The 15,507-nt window shown below is 33.4% G+C and overlaps 1 protein-coding gene across 1 annotated transcript; it reads left to right on the top strand.

Annotated features, from left to right (window-relative positions):
- The first annotated feature begins 9,540 nt into the window (after window positions 1-9,540).
- LOC112287890 (uncharacterized) lies at window positions 9,541-12,482 on the top strand. The gene is made up of 4 exons (XM_024531490.3): window positions 9,541-10,319; window positions 10,680-11,008; window positions 11,130-11,288; window positions 11,390-12,482. The coding sequence occupies exons 1-4, from the start codon at window positions 10,145-10,147 to the stop codon at window positions 12,149-12,151; spliced, it is 1,425 nt and encodes a 474-aa protein (XP_024387258.1). The 5' UTR covers window positions 9,541-10,144; the 3' UTR covers window positions 12,152-12,482.
- The last annotated feature ends 3,025 nt before the right edge of the window (window positions 12,483-15,507 follow it).

The following is a 15,507-nucleotide window of genomic DNA, read 5'->3' as shown; positions in this document are numbered from 1 at the left end:
TATTTTTAATTAATTTTTTTTTTGCAATATAAATATAATAAAGTTTTAAATTAATTAATTTTATAAAAATATTATTTTATAAATTTTATCAGAAAATGTATTTTTTTTATCATTGATTTGTAGGTTGTGCTAGATGTATACAAAATTTAAGGACATTTTATTTTTTTAAATTATATTATTTATTATTACACTTTTATTTTATAATTTTGAATAGTATTTTACACACATATATATATATATATATATATATATATATATATATATATATATATATATATACATATATATATATATATATATTATTATTATTTTTATTTTTGCGGATATTTAGAGTTTTTTTTTTAGTTTTTTAAAAACATTAAATTTTTTATGGCTTGCATGAGGTAAAATTTACAAATAGATACTTGGTTTATAGAAGAATGCATATATATATATATATATATATATATATATATAAATATAGATATATAGATATAGATATATATGAATATATTAGTGATATTATAAAGGCTTACTATGACATATTAAAGAGGTTAAATAATATTTCTACCAAATATTTGTTAAAAGAATAAATTAATAGTTATTTTTTAAAATTTTAAAAAAATTAATAATTGATTTATGTATATTGAAAATAAAAGGTCTAATAGTCTTTTGTCCAAAAGAAATATTAAATAATAATTTTAATAAGTCTTCTAAAATTTTATTGTAGATTTTAAAAAAGAAATTTAGAGTCAATTTGAATGGAAAAATCTGAAAAGACATAATCTTATATTGTTTAATATCTCAAATTTTTATTTTTTATTCCTTATTTAATTTTTTCAATTTTTTAGTATAAATATATAAAAGAGAGAAATTTATTTATGTGATTTTTTTTCTTTTTTTTCTTTTTTTTTTTCTAAGTAATAAAGTAGACAACTTAAGATTATATTATATCACAAAAGATCTTAAATTAGAATTTATAAAAATCCAAGCTTTCAAACAATGGTTTCAACGTATTTAAAAATTCTTGTTTTTTTTATGGATTTACAATATTAGAGGTTCATGCAAATATTTATACACAAAGAGGCAATGAGAAGGGATTTACTATCTTTATATTCTATGCAGATGACTACTTTCTTATTAGCAATTAATTAATACTTATTCAACATGTCAAAGATACTCTTCAAAAAGAACTTATTATGATGGTTGAAGGCAAAATCTACTATATACTTAGTAATGCTATTATAAAAAATAAAGAACATGATTTGAATATTTTATGTTAATAAAAATATCTACTTTTTAAACTTGACAAATGTTACATGACAAATTTCAACCTTATCCATACACTAATGCAATTAAGCATATAATTGAAAGAAGAATATTTTCCTTCTACTCAAGGAATAAACTTTTATAGTAATATTTTCTTATTTTCAACAGATAGGAAGCTTAGTGCATGCTAATATTACTCCTAGATTAGATTATGCTTGCATTTTTAGCAGTTTTAGATAAAATCTTTTTAGTCTTAGTATTTTTCATATTCATACATTAAAAATTAATCATAAAATATATTAAATAAATATCTAATTTTGACATAAAATATCAATAATCATCTAGAATTTATGTTCTCTATAATTTTTCCAATGCCAATTGAATATGACATAAAGATACTTGCATTTCAATTTTAAGTTAATACTTTCTCTTAGTTGATATAATTATTTCATGGAATAGTAAAAAAACAACAAAATATTGCATTAACATCCATAGAGAGTAAGTATATGGCTTTAACTAAAGTTGTAGCATGAGCATTTTGGCTTGCGATTTATTTAGCAAATAGAGATTTCTACAACCTACTCCTACCATTATTTATTGTAACAACCAAAATGCTATTGCTCCAAGTGAAAATCCCAAATATCATTCATTTAGTAAGCATGTTAATTCTCAATATTATTTTGTCAAAGAAAAAGTATTATCATGTGAAGCAGAAGAAGCTCAATTTAGATAAATATATTTCAACCTCAAATATGATTTTTTGATATTTTAATCAAATGCATTCAAAAAATCAAAATTATTAGATATAAAACTAAGATATGTGTTTAATATTTGAACTTGAAGACCATATAATATCTAAAATTCAAACTTTAGTGACTAACTTAAATCACAATCACACCTGCTTGTCTTACTTTTGTGGGAGAAATTTTCAATTGTACATCTATGGCTATTCTTTTTTGTATTTAATTGATTTTATTAGCTTTTTCTAAATTCTTTTTTTTTTAATCACTAAAACCTTTTTTCACTTTGTCTATCTATTTAAGATCTATCAAATGATGAATTCTTTAATCAATAAATTTAATCAAAATTATTTAAAACATAATTGAGCACATTAAAAGAATTTCAAATGATAACTATAGAAGACAAAATTTTGCACATTTTGTAACAAATATAGAAAAAAAGATATATTTAAGAAAAAAATCTAATCTTAAAACTTTTTATTGATATTTTGATCAATATCAAAGACAAATCTTACACAAAGAAAATAAAGAATTACTTAACATATACCTCCAATGTTTATTTTAAATGATTAGGTATAAAATTAATGGACAAATATTAGTTGACGAACTTGATTAATACAAAAGTTAAGCTCTTTAAAAAATGAAAATAATATTCTAGTATAAAAAAACTCATACTACAATATTGTTATTACAAGAATAGCATGAACTTTCTTGATTTGTGATTGTCTGTGCTAGTCAGTAACAAACAAGAAAAGAGTTCCTACCTTTACTAAGATATTGCATCTACTTTGACAAAACAAAAAATTGTGTGTTCCTTCTTCAACTAAACACCTCAATAGAAACTAAAGTAACTCAATTCCTTGACAACATCAAGAATGAATTTGTCCAAGTCACTTACAAGATGTATGTATATACAATTTATCTCAACTTAAAGGTATAACATGTTGCAGAACTCTAAAACATAGCAACACAAACACAAGCTCCAAATTCTAAACTTAAGAAAATAATTGAAGAAGGTAAAGATTATTCAAGCAGATCAATGAAAACATGTTTACAATACAATTGAACTAATAGGAGTGTTAGATGCATTATAAATATCAATATAGTACACTTGTAATCTGTAATTTGCTAATGACTTTTGATAGAATTATATAATTTTATATTCTAGGGTTGTGACTCTTTTAAAAGGTGACATGTTGATCATTATATGTTGACAGGTGTTGATCATTTATATAACAGTAGTAATAAGACTGAAATTTCTACAACAGGTATGTAATCAAACAAATTGGGGTGATCAATTGGGGATGCATGCAAAGTGCGATCAAACAACAACAACCATGTGGATGTACGCCCGTAGCTTTGGCGATGTAGGAGAGCAAATGAAAGTCAATCGGAAGGGATATCCAAAGTGTGGGAGTAGTGTGTGTGGTGATACAATTTGAGTCAGCGGGGTCTACTCCTTTTACGGAGTGTGTGTGTGTGTGTGTGTGCAAAGAATCAGCATCAGCGATTAAAATGGGGTTGTGAGCGTTAGCAATTCAGTGATAAACTGCGGTGTTGTATTCACGACAGAAGCGTCAAGATTGAGAGAGCTGAGAAAAGCTGACGAGAGGAGGGAAAGACCAGAAAGGGTAATTGTGAGGTGTGATTGTAAGTGTGTGTATCTAAGTGAGTGTATGTGTTGAAATGGTAGGATTCTGTGTGTGTACGTTGACTGGGTGAAATGTGCAACGTGATCGACAATAAGAAACAGGATGTCATTGTGAGTTTGCGGTTGCCGAGTGTGAGTGCAAAGGGGTGATCGATACTTGGGGAGGGTGAGCAACAAGGAATTGGCAGAACAGGTTCACCGAAGAGGGACGAAGAATTTCAACAATCAGAAAATATAAAAAATGGGAAAAAAGCAGTATTTTTGTGAGCGTGCAGTGGTGGAAAGCAATACAGTGCAGAAATCACCAAGAGCAAACCAAACCAAGGAGCGAACTATGAAGTGCGGCAGTGCGAGGTGATCAAGGGAAAGGTTTTGTGATTAATGGGAGAAGGCTTATGGTGGAGGTGTGATTGAAGCAGTGTGACGAGGAGTGCGAGCTTCATACATGAAGACAAGGACGAGCTATTCCAAACAATAGCAGTAAGAAGCAGAACGATCCAAAAGTAGCAAAGAATTACTAAAAACCCTAAGTCAAAGAAATATTGTAGTCAACAGCAACATCGATGAATGAGCAGGGGAGGAAATAACACATACAGCACAAAGTCGGCAGGTGAGCGGAAGAGGCGAATAGTAGCCAAAGGGAAGCCGAAAGGCCGAAATTAGCAACAAGAGAAAAACTGTGCGGAGTGAGTACGCAGTCCGGAGAGAGTCCGACGACAAAAGCTCAGCGAAAAGATGTCGGTAGAAAACATGATCACACAGGCAAGTAGAAAAAAACGAGGGCGAAGAGCGTAGTCTTTGATTTTGCAAAGAGGATGGGTTCAAAAGAGGCAACACGATCGAGAAAAAGAAGCGAAATGGAAATGTAGACAACTAACTAACTAACAGCAGCAGAATGTGTAGAATGCAGGAGTGGTGAAACCACACGAAAATAAAGAGGAGTGTGGATCAACTGAATAGATGTGGAGCAAGTGCAGTGACGGATTCTGCCAGATTCATTCCAAGGGGGGCGAGTGAAGCAACATGGTTGTATGAACAGTGAAATGGCGAACAACAGTTGAAAAAAACTGAGAGTAGTCGAACGGAGAGGCGATCGATACTAATGTCAGATCCAAGTAGAGCAAGAGCAGCGAACTCAAAAGCTAACAAAATCTCATCCAGCAAAAGTTAAACAACAGTCCAACAAATTTTGAGCAAAATTTGAGCAGGAATTGGAACAGAATCGATGAGGCAGTGTATGGAAACGGCAATCCAAAGTGTGTGTGTGTGTTTTAAAAAGGTATTAGAAGTGTGCATGTCGAAATTGGGGGATTGAGGGTGTGAGCTGCAGACGTAAGTCAAGAGAAGTGTGTTCAGTTTTTCCATCTTTTTGTAAATAAATTATTTTATTATTAAAAGAAATTGAATTTCGGTTTTGTTAATTTCACCTGAATGTAAAAACATTTAATTTATAGTCAAGCATCCTTTATTTGCTTAAAGCGACTCTCCTTTACAATAATAGACCTGAACTATAGACATGTCTATTATGTTACATCTAAATTTAAGTGCAAAGAATAAAACATGTATATAGAATGATAGATCTCTTTGTAAATCAATGTAAATTATTTGCAGTAATATTAAGTTTTTAATAATTTTACTTGAGATTTTTAGGTATGAAAAATAATAACCAAGAATATTTAGATTTAATTGGAATTTGTGTACAACTTATACTTATATTTTATTCTTAGCTTATATATATGTAGTATTGTACATGTTCACACACATATACACTTATCTATAGAATAAAATAAAATAAAATAAAATATAAGTGGTATACAACTTTATTTTTAAATATAGCATGATTATTTTTTTTTTTATCAAGTAAAATAACAAGTAACAAGCACTGAAGGTTTGTTCTATCTGATCATTGGAACTTTTTGAAAAAAATGAAAAATTATGGATAAAAGTTCTTGCAAATAATTTTAATTCCAATATATCTGCCACAATCAATATATAAAATAAATAAATAAATAAAATCTATAGGTTGGATTGCTTATTGAGTAGATGGAGAAATGTCACATAAAATGGATAAGGTTGCTTTATCAAATGTACAACAAGTCTCCTACAATCAAGGCACAAATCATATTTTTCAACCAATTTTAGTCAATTTTTAAAATTAATAAAGTATTTTGATGATTGGTAGTAACATCTACCAAATTTTAGTTGATATAATAAAAAAAATAAGGATTCAATTCTTCAACATGTGGTTTTAGAATCCATTTTCTACCAACAAATCTATTCTATAAATAGTAATAATTTATTAATAAAAAATTAGGAGAATGTTAAATAGACCCATGCTTTTATTAAATAGATTTACCTTTGATAAAGAATATAATAATTATGATAAATGTGGTTGGTATTTATTGGTTCTAGACCCAATAATGGAGAAATGAATTCAAAAATCATTATTTGTTTTTATTATGGTTATGATGGATGTATCACAGATACACTATAGGAGACTAAACAAAAAGTTGAACAAAAGAGTTTCAACAAGAAAGCTAGCAAGAACTTAATTAAACCAAATGAGTATAAAATCAAGACTAAGAGAGGTGAACTAAAGCTTGCAAAGATGTATTATAGAGATTGAGGATCCCTTCAACCTCAACTCTAAAATATACTAGGTATTAAGAAGCTTCTCAAGAAGTTTCTACATTGCTTGAAGCCAAAGCAACCCTAGAAAGTCTTTCAAACAACTTTCTTAATTTTCTTAGAACTTTTTAGAATTTGCTAGAATATTCTAAAAATCTTCTAAAATAATCTAAGAATCTTTTTAAAATCTTCTATAAGAATATTTTGAGAATCCTTTAGAATCTTCTAGAACCTAATAAAATGTTTTAAGAAGATTCTTGAAATCTTCTTGTTGGATGTTAGTAATAAGATGAGTCAATTTAGTAAAATCTTGGGTCTATATAACCTTTCTTTAAAATTAACTAGATATTATGTCTAAAATTTGTGCCTATTTAGATAAACTAATAAATGAATTATTGTTATAATTTTCTTATCAAAATGAATATTTCTTTGTAATTTATTCTTGCATTATTTTGACCAATCTAAATAAATTGACTATTTAAAAATAAAAATTTGATTGTTTTTTCAATATCAAGAGTTTTTTTTTAATATATAATTTTATCTTATATATATATATATATATATATATATAATGTTTATTGTGTATGATTTAAGAATTATTGTTTCTTTAATCTCTTCAAATATATATATATATATATATATATATATACATAGATATATTGAAAAAAGAAAATTATACATATATAAAAAAATAAAGAATAAAATCTTAATAATCAAGAACAATCTTTGTTTTTGGATGACAAAAAATTATTTTACTTTAAATTTATTTATTTAATTTATTTATTTATTTATTTCATTCTACAAATTGATAATTATTTCTAAGCCATTAGAAACTATACTTTGAATCAGAATTAGTGGAATGCGGCTAAAAGTTTTTACATTAATGTAATAAAAATTTACAAAATATGTAAAAAAATCTGTATTCTTAAGTTTTTCTGCAATATGATTTTCAAAAATTATATGACTATTTTATTTTTGTACAAATTATCTTAACACAATTGTACTGATTTCCTTCATTAATATAACTAGTTGTGAATGAAGCAAAATAGGTTACTGAACTTGATATGATTTTTTATTTTTAAATACATTATTTTTTATTGATTCTTGATTATTTTAATTTAAATATATACATATATATATATATATATATATACTTTAATTATTGAATGTAAAAAACCCACCATCAAACAAAAACTTTACTATGACATTGATACATTATATAAAATGCTTTATTTGGTATGTTAAATTATATAATTATTTACTTAATTTTTTTTTTCTAAGGAGCAACATGAAGATGAAAAAAAAATTAGGTAAATAAAACTCAATTGACATTGTTAAAGAGGAAGGGATGAACCAAAGGAATTATCTCACATGGGCAAATTTAAGCAAGGAGTTGGTACAACAGATGCTCCTCACAACCATTACCCTAAATTCCTTTTTATTTATTTATTTATTTATTTGGTTCCAAGTGAGTAGGATGAATCAGCATAAAATCTGTGTACCCAATTGCATCCCCATGTGTTGTTGTAGTAGTCACTGTGGGTAGCTTCAAAGAATAGTAGTCTCTAGGAAAGCATCACAAAGGAATCCTCCCCCTTCCTTCAAAGCCACCCACCTCACAACATCCCCCAAAATTCACAAATTCACCAATTCACCACACTAATTTTTTTCTACACTATTCACCTCATCCAACACCAGATGTGAAAATCACGGCCAAGGCACGGGAGGATGAAGCAGAAGCCATAGGATGGATGAATAGAATTATTCATTAATGCTAGACGGACGGACGGATTATTTTTAAATGGATGAAGTCGATATGGATGGATGGATCGGTTCGTGGATTACAAGGCACAAGAGCGAATGGAAATAGTCCACTAGCACCGCTGGTTCGTGGCGGCACAATTACGGCGACGAAACCTGGAAATCGCAGATGGGCACTTTCTCCTCTCGAATCTTCACTAATGCCTCAGCCTTCTGCCTCCTCATGCAAAGTTGTGTAGCATGGCGATGTCACCCACCTACACACTCCCCCCGATTGCTTGGGGCAAGCGGGACCAGGGGTCCATAGACGGCGTCGTGATCCCAGAACGCGGGAAGCCCCTTCACCAATGAGTCACATCGTCCAACACATATGGTGAAGATTCAGTTCCAGCACTTGGAGCACTGCCAAGTATTACACGATGTTCTCAAACGAAATGTCTTTGTGTTTCACAAAACTAAGAATAATAATAAAAAAGAAAAGAAAAAAAGAGTAAGTCTTCTGGAACATTTATGGCTTTGATATTTTCCCACGATCGTTACGGACTCATTATTTTGGAAGTAACCAGGTGAGTGAGATGATTCAGTTTTGATTCAGTTTGATTCAGTCAGCGTTGAAGGTGATTTTGATGGTGTTGGAACCTTGGAGGGTTCCCCTGCAGCTGCGGCAGTGCACGTCTAGGCATGCCGAGCACAAGATTTGATGATTCCACAGGCGACTGCTCCTGGTTCTTGTGAAAGCACCTAGGCGAGTCGCATCGAATCTTCGCATAGAGGGTCCGACCTCTGAAAGATCATTTAAAGCCCGTGATCTTTCCACCAGAAAAAGGGTCTTGCTCCTTGTGAAGCTTGAGAGGCTCATAGTGAAACACAATGGCTTAGTACGAGGGTCGTACGAGGTGGTGTGAGTTGGTCGGAAAATTCTTCCGTGATTTCGGGTTGACAAGTGCTGGTGTATGGATGTGATGCACCCAGCAAAGACGAGTTCTCTCATCCATCACTATTTAACACTTGCCACGATTATTAAACAACTAAGTTTGCCGCACAATGCAAGCAAACGTGAAGTCCACATCACCTTGCCCGAAAGAAGCAGTAACTATTAACTTGTGACACGCATAATCGTAAAGGTTGTTTACCAACAGCTAGGACACAGACCGATTTCTGTGGGCATGCATAGTTGCTGGTGGCGTTCATGAACACAGCACTGTTGCGAAGCAGCCGAAGACATATTTTCCAAAGCTGCATTCTGCAGCGAATTCCAATTCCAGACAACGTGACCAAAAGTCGCAAGTTCGCGTTCCACAAGACCATGAAAAGTCCAACCAGGCTCCTGAACAGACACCGTCTGCTCACGAACCATCATCCACGAACGTCGTCGAAGGTAGTAAACACACCACTCCGACAGATGAATGAAAAAGGAGCGCGGCAGACGGCGACTAGGAAAAGTGCTCATCGTGGGTCCTGAATTGGAGAGCACTGGCGGTGAGGCCCCACTTCCCGAACGATCCCCCTTGTTTCCTGGCGGTGCCCAATCTCTTCCTCCTTGTCGCTCTCCTCTGCATCAGCTCATAAATGGCACTTCCAGTGCATCGCAAATTCAGTGTGCGACGGGGTGTAATGGAGTTCGGTGATCACTTGCAGCCTGGTTCGATTATTTAGTGACGATCGAGTTTGCTTCATTCCGACATGCGCGGATCGTGGGATCGACGTTCAATTGATTTCCGTGTTGGCTTCAGTCTTTGCTGACACAGCGCAAGACGTGGACATTCAAACTCGATCGAGTGAGATGCGCGAGTCGAGTCATCTCTAGACTTGGTGATAGAGGATTCCGTGTTGATCGGCTTCGCGATAATCCTGTTCGGTGTACGTCTTATCGTCTTGCCAGTTGGCTTGTAAATTTGGAGGAGCTAGAGCTGGAAGCTATTGGAGTTTCGTAGTGACTGGATCACGGCCTGGAGTCGACTTAATTCGAATAAAAAGAAGCAGTTGATGACGTCTAGTCATCAGCTGGTGCTGGAGTTGAGACCTTGTAGCGATTAGAGTTGTGAGCGGTTTTTGTTCTAGAGGTGGTTGTGGAGTGTTCAGAGTTGTTGCAGGATCAAGCGAGACGGTGTTAGATATGGCGCCTTACGTGCCCGGAGACAACTTGCACTATGGAAACATGAAGGTGGGCTACAGCGTTGACGATGGCCAAGAAACCACGTACTTGGATCCCCGCTTGCCGTTGCTGCAGCACGCTGATCTCAAGGACAAGGTGGTGCTCCTCCGTGTTGACCACAACGTCGTGAAGAAAGGTAACTGGTTACTAGTTCGCTGTCGTTTCCTTTGAATTTAAGACTAGAGCACGATGGAACTGTTTTAAGATTCTTGATGTTTCCGCAACAATTTCGTAAAATATATTAACTGGAACAGATCCAGTGGACGCTCCTCTTGCAGTTTGAGCTGGTTTGTGAACAATATTGGCACCATCATTAGAAAATTCTTGGATATTGTGCTTAAGCTGTCGGATGCAGGAGTTCCTGCAATCACCTAAAGATTGTAAATTTGGCTCACCGAAAGTTACAGTTAATCACTTGATTGTGGGAAAAGAAAGTTTTAAAGTGGGGACAAATGTGTTTAAAAAAAATGTGGTGATGGACTTTGATTGAGTACAGGTAAAATATTGGACCAATACAGAATCGATGTCACCCTGGCGACAATGTACAATATCATTGAGCGCGGCGGACGGCCCATTATCATGACGCATATTGGTCGACCTTACGACAAGAAAACCAAGACCCTGACCATCAAGCAGGACGACTCTGTCGATGCTGTAGTTGCATACCTGCAACGCAAGCTGCGCATCAAGTTCGCGGTGCCGCAGTTCCATGTGACGGAGAAGGAAGGAATTCACGACATCGACACATCGATCAACTGGCTTATCCACGACCTCCGTGCCCGCAAGATCGGAGGCATCTACTTGCCCAACACCCGGTGGTTTGCTGTAAGTGGCTGAGTGGACATTCGCCATTCCTGCTGCGTCTGTTTGTTAATCTCGTGGCACTGTTCAACTGTTGACCTTCGTGTTTACTGATGGAATTTTGCGCTTATGTTATCGACTGCAGGGAGAGGAGGACAAAGGAGTGAATATGGAGCGGTTTGTTGTGCAATTGGCTGGGCTCGCTGACGTGTTCGTCAACGACGCTTTCGGCTCATGGCAACCTCACGCCTCCACATACCACATCACGAAATACTTACCTTCGTACGCCGGCCTGTGCATGCAGGTAGGTGCACCTCACGAGATTCATGAACGACGCGTCTACTAACGAAACTGTAAAGAAAAAAAAAAACATTTAGATTTTGACGGTCTTTCTATATTTTGCAGGCTGAGTTGTCTCATGTGAGGGAAGTTCTGGAACCGAAGCACCCCTTCGTCGCCGTCGTCGCAGGCTCGAAGTATGACACTAAGATTGGCCCCTTGACAGAGATTTACAAGAAAGTCGACAACCTCATCCTCGGTGGCATTATCTACAATACTTTTCTGTGCGCGAAATACAACGTCCGAATGAAGGGCGTGGAGGAGTCCGACATCGAATTGGCCAAGGGACTCGTGGAGCAGGATAAATTGCAGAAAAAAATCCTCGAGCTGCCAATGATCGTGGAGACGGACACTCTCGCCGGTCGATTCGAAGGCCAATTCCGCACAATCAACGTGAACGATTTCAAGGAGGGTCAAGAATTCGGCTACGTCGTGGACGTTGACCCCGCCTCGTTTGAAACCCCGGAAGTACGCCAGGTGCTAGAGTCCGCGAAGACGATCTTCGTGAACGCCGTCATGGGCATGATGCCTGCATTCTGGCACGGGACGAGCAAGATGGACGAGGCCATCGACCGCAACACGACGGCGCAGAAATTCTTCGGCGGGGGCGATACGCTGCAAGAGTTCAAGAGTTTGTGGCCGGGGCTATACCAGGCAGCCTTGGACAGCGCCAAGTACTACCTCTTCACCGGGGGAGGTACCGTGCTCAAGGTGTTGGAAGAAGGCGACCCCTTTGGCCTACCCACCGTGAGAGCCCTGATCGAAAACGGAGAGCAGTATGGCCATAGCCAAGAGAACGGCCGCAGCTCCTCCCCGACTCGAATGTGAATAAACTCAACTCTGATGTCGCCACATTCTTGTCTTAATCATCCATTCATGCACTCCAGAACCCCGACGCCATCATTGAGCAAATCATTTATCACCGGCAGAGCCTCATGTGCCTGCGCAGTTAAGATGCGTTAGTGAAGGCGCAAGCAACAACTCCTCATGCCATTTAATAATCGCACGTTGTGTGTAGTCTGCGGTGTCCAGTTCGGATAGCATCGGAGAGAGACGGATCTATCAATTTCATTTTGCCTGAAACCGTGTAAAGCCGATGCGAGCTTCGTCGCTGCGTCGCACCCAATTTGCGCAATCCCTACTACTTGTTCGTGCCTAAGATTTTTCCCCCTCGCGCTGCACATCGCGCGCGCAATGCCTCGAATCAGGGTTTCGACAAGGCTCTGGCCTCGTCCTCTCTCCCGGGTCTAGAAACTTCCGCGTCGGTTGTCTGTTGTGGGCGTTCCCTGTCCCGTTCCCCTTATGAAGTTCCCACAACTTGCATTTTAATATGTAAAATGTAGACTAGTGCATTTGTTTCTCTGTTTCTTTCTTCTAATTATGTATATCTTTTTAGTTATCGGAAGACCATTTGTTATAGGATTTTTCTGCACTAGTACTATAGAATTTTTTCGACAATGTTTTATAATCACGGTTTAAAATTTTTTTAAAAAAAAAATGCTATGACTTATAGAGAGTTACGTGATGATAAATTGTTGCAAGATGCGTGTATGTATGAATGAGTGTACTGTAATGTACCACAATTTTTAATGGGATGATCCATTACGTTCATCCACATTCACTCCAATTTTTTTGAATTCTTGTATTAATTTAACATAACTAATAATTTTAGTTAAATGAAAATTTTGTTAAAAGTTTATTCATTGTTAATTTGCATATTTTGTAACGATGGATGCATGATATTGATATGTTTGCCTATAACAAAACTGATATAGAGAAATGTGATTTATAGCAAGATAATGTAATGTAATTATTCTTGAAACCAACATGGAATTGCATATCCAATAAGCTATCTTTTCTGATTAATTTGTTTAGATTTTAGTTTTACAGTAAAATATCGTATACTACATTGTATGATTGAAATATATATATATATATATATATATATGGAAGAAATAAGCATCAACAATTGTTAATTTCTGAGATTTTGTATAAAAGTTGACAACTTGTATGACATGCAATACCTTGAAACCAAATGTCCTTATTTAGATATTTAAACTATAAATTTTATTTTATTTTTCTTGTCATATTAGGTGCAGTAACCACATATTAAAATACACCAATGGACTAGGATTCTGTAGAAAGTTAGTATTTATTGATTTTAATAATTGAAATCTTATTTTTTCTTAAGGTTCGTTTTAACCAAGTTTTCCTTGATAGTAATAAATTTAATACTAACTAATATTTGAAAATTAATCAATTATTACAAAATTATAATAAACTGCAAAGGTTTATGCTAAAATTTACTGCAATTCTAAGCAACTGCCATTTTCTAATTAAGCACAATGGTTTCAAAATAACATAATTATTTGAGTGGGTTATTCATGGGAGTTACTTTTATACTTACAAATATCATTTTTGGGCATTTCAATATCCAAATTTTCATATTCAGTAAGTTTTAAAATATGTTTTTAAAAGTCATTATCAATCAATAAGTTCAAGTTGAATTTACATTCTGGCGAAACCATATTCAGTTCAAGCTCACAATCATCCACATTCGATGAGATAATTTTTTTTCGTAATATTCAATGACCATTTTTTATTGGGAGTAAATATGGATAAATGGATTTTTAATTTTCAATTCTTGTTTCATTTAGTTAATACACATTAAAGATCAAGCTATAATTTAAAGCTTAGAATTAATTCTAAATGTAGAATCTAAGATACATTCAACTTAATAAATTGTCTTTTGCATTATCAAAGAACTCAAAGACTAATTGTTTAAATTCTTCTATTACTGAAGATAATGTTTTTGTATTAGATGTAATTAATAAGCTAAATTACAATAATAAAGGTGGTGAGGTTTTTATGAGCTGAATAACAAATGAGTTGTGCTTTGAGCTTTTGCAGCTAATGTGGTACCAGTCTAGCCAAATGTGGCATGTGAATAGAAAGATTAGTTTTGCATTTATAACAAGAATTTGTATTAGAAGCATTAGTCACTTAAGTAGGTGATTGGTTTTGTGTGATGTAGCTTTGTTATCCTTAAATAATTGATAGATTTAAAGGCAAATGACTTGTATTAGATACTTCAAAATGATACTATTATCATAGACTTTGTTATGTGGGTGTGCTATTGAAGAATAATTTTTTTGCAATATAGCTTTGATTTGATTATAAAAGAGACTTAATGGAGGTTATTGGTCTATCATAAAACTATTTTAGGTGAAGATTGGTATGCTTTAATTGACCTCTAAATTTTTTTAATAATCCATAGCAATTATTGTAATTAGAGTGTCTTGCTTGGCTCATCTATTAAGTTGTATTTGCCTTAGACCAAAATAAAGCCCTTAGAGTCTACTACTAGTTGTACCTTATTAAGTAACTTTGGGATTTCATAAAATGGATGCTTATTGTCTAAGAGGACTTTTCTTTTTGGTGGTTTAATAGGTTGTAGTAATAATATGGAGTTCTATAGACCTAATCATTTTTAGATTGGTAATAGTTTGGCAAATTTTTGTCCTCTAAATTATATGCTATTTAAAAAAAATATATAGAATGATTTCAATATTTTTGATTTTCTTTTCTTATTTTTGTAGAGAAATTTTTGTATTGAGATTAAAAGTCTCATGTTTTGGTCCTTATAACATTCAAATATAATGTGACATGTGGTCTAATGTGGCATGTGCCAATGTGATATATAAGCTATGTGGTATTTATAGGAAGCATGTTTTTTAATTTTAAATATATAATTTAATTGTATAAAAGTTTTATGATACATATGTTTTATATTATATATTTTAGAGAATTTATAATAGATTTATTAATATAATATGAAAATCTAAGATTTAGATATTGAGTCTAAAATATAGATTTTAGGATTAAGATTTGAATTAAGAAATATACAACACTTAAGATAAAAGCATCAAAGTTCAAATTCTACTCTCTTATGATGCAAATACCATAAGATAATCTAGAAGAATTAAACAATAGATATTTTTTTACAATTTTTATGTATTTAGTTTGAAATATGCTAAAAAGATCTATTTATCTTAAAAATATATATATATATATATATATATATTCATTCTATATTGAAAAAAAGAATATTCTAAAGAAATATATAAGGATTTAACATCTACAAATTTTTAGAATAATCATGGATCATTTTAAAGAATTAATCT

This window comes from Physcomitrium patens, chromosome 10, assembly GCF_059467195.1.
Source record: "Physcomitrium patens ecotype Gransden chromosome 10, ASM5946719v1, whole genome shotgun sequence".
Taxonomy (NCBI): domain Eukaryota; kingdom Viridiplantae; phylum Streptophyta; class Bryopsida; order Funariales; family Funariaceae; genus Physcomitrium; species Physcomitrium patens.
This window is presented reverse-complemented; position numbering and strand designations above follow the sequence as displayed.

What these genes read in the sequence shown, in the direction of transcription:
- LOC112287890 (XM_024531490.3), top strand. Translation starts at nt 10,145, where the DNA reads ATGGCGCCTTACGTGCCCGGAGACAACTTGCACTATGGAAACATGAAG. An exon ending in CCACAACGTCGTGAAGAAAG is followed by an intron (nt 10,320 to 10,679) that starts GTAACTGGTTAC and finishes GATTGAGTACAG; the next exon opens with GTAAAATATTGGACCAATAC. An exon ending in ACGCCGGCCTGTGCATGCAG is followed by an intron (nt 11,289 to 11,389) that starts GTAGGTGCACCT and finishes TATATTTTGCAG; the next exon opens with GCTGAGTTGTCTCATGTGAG.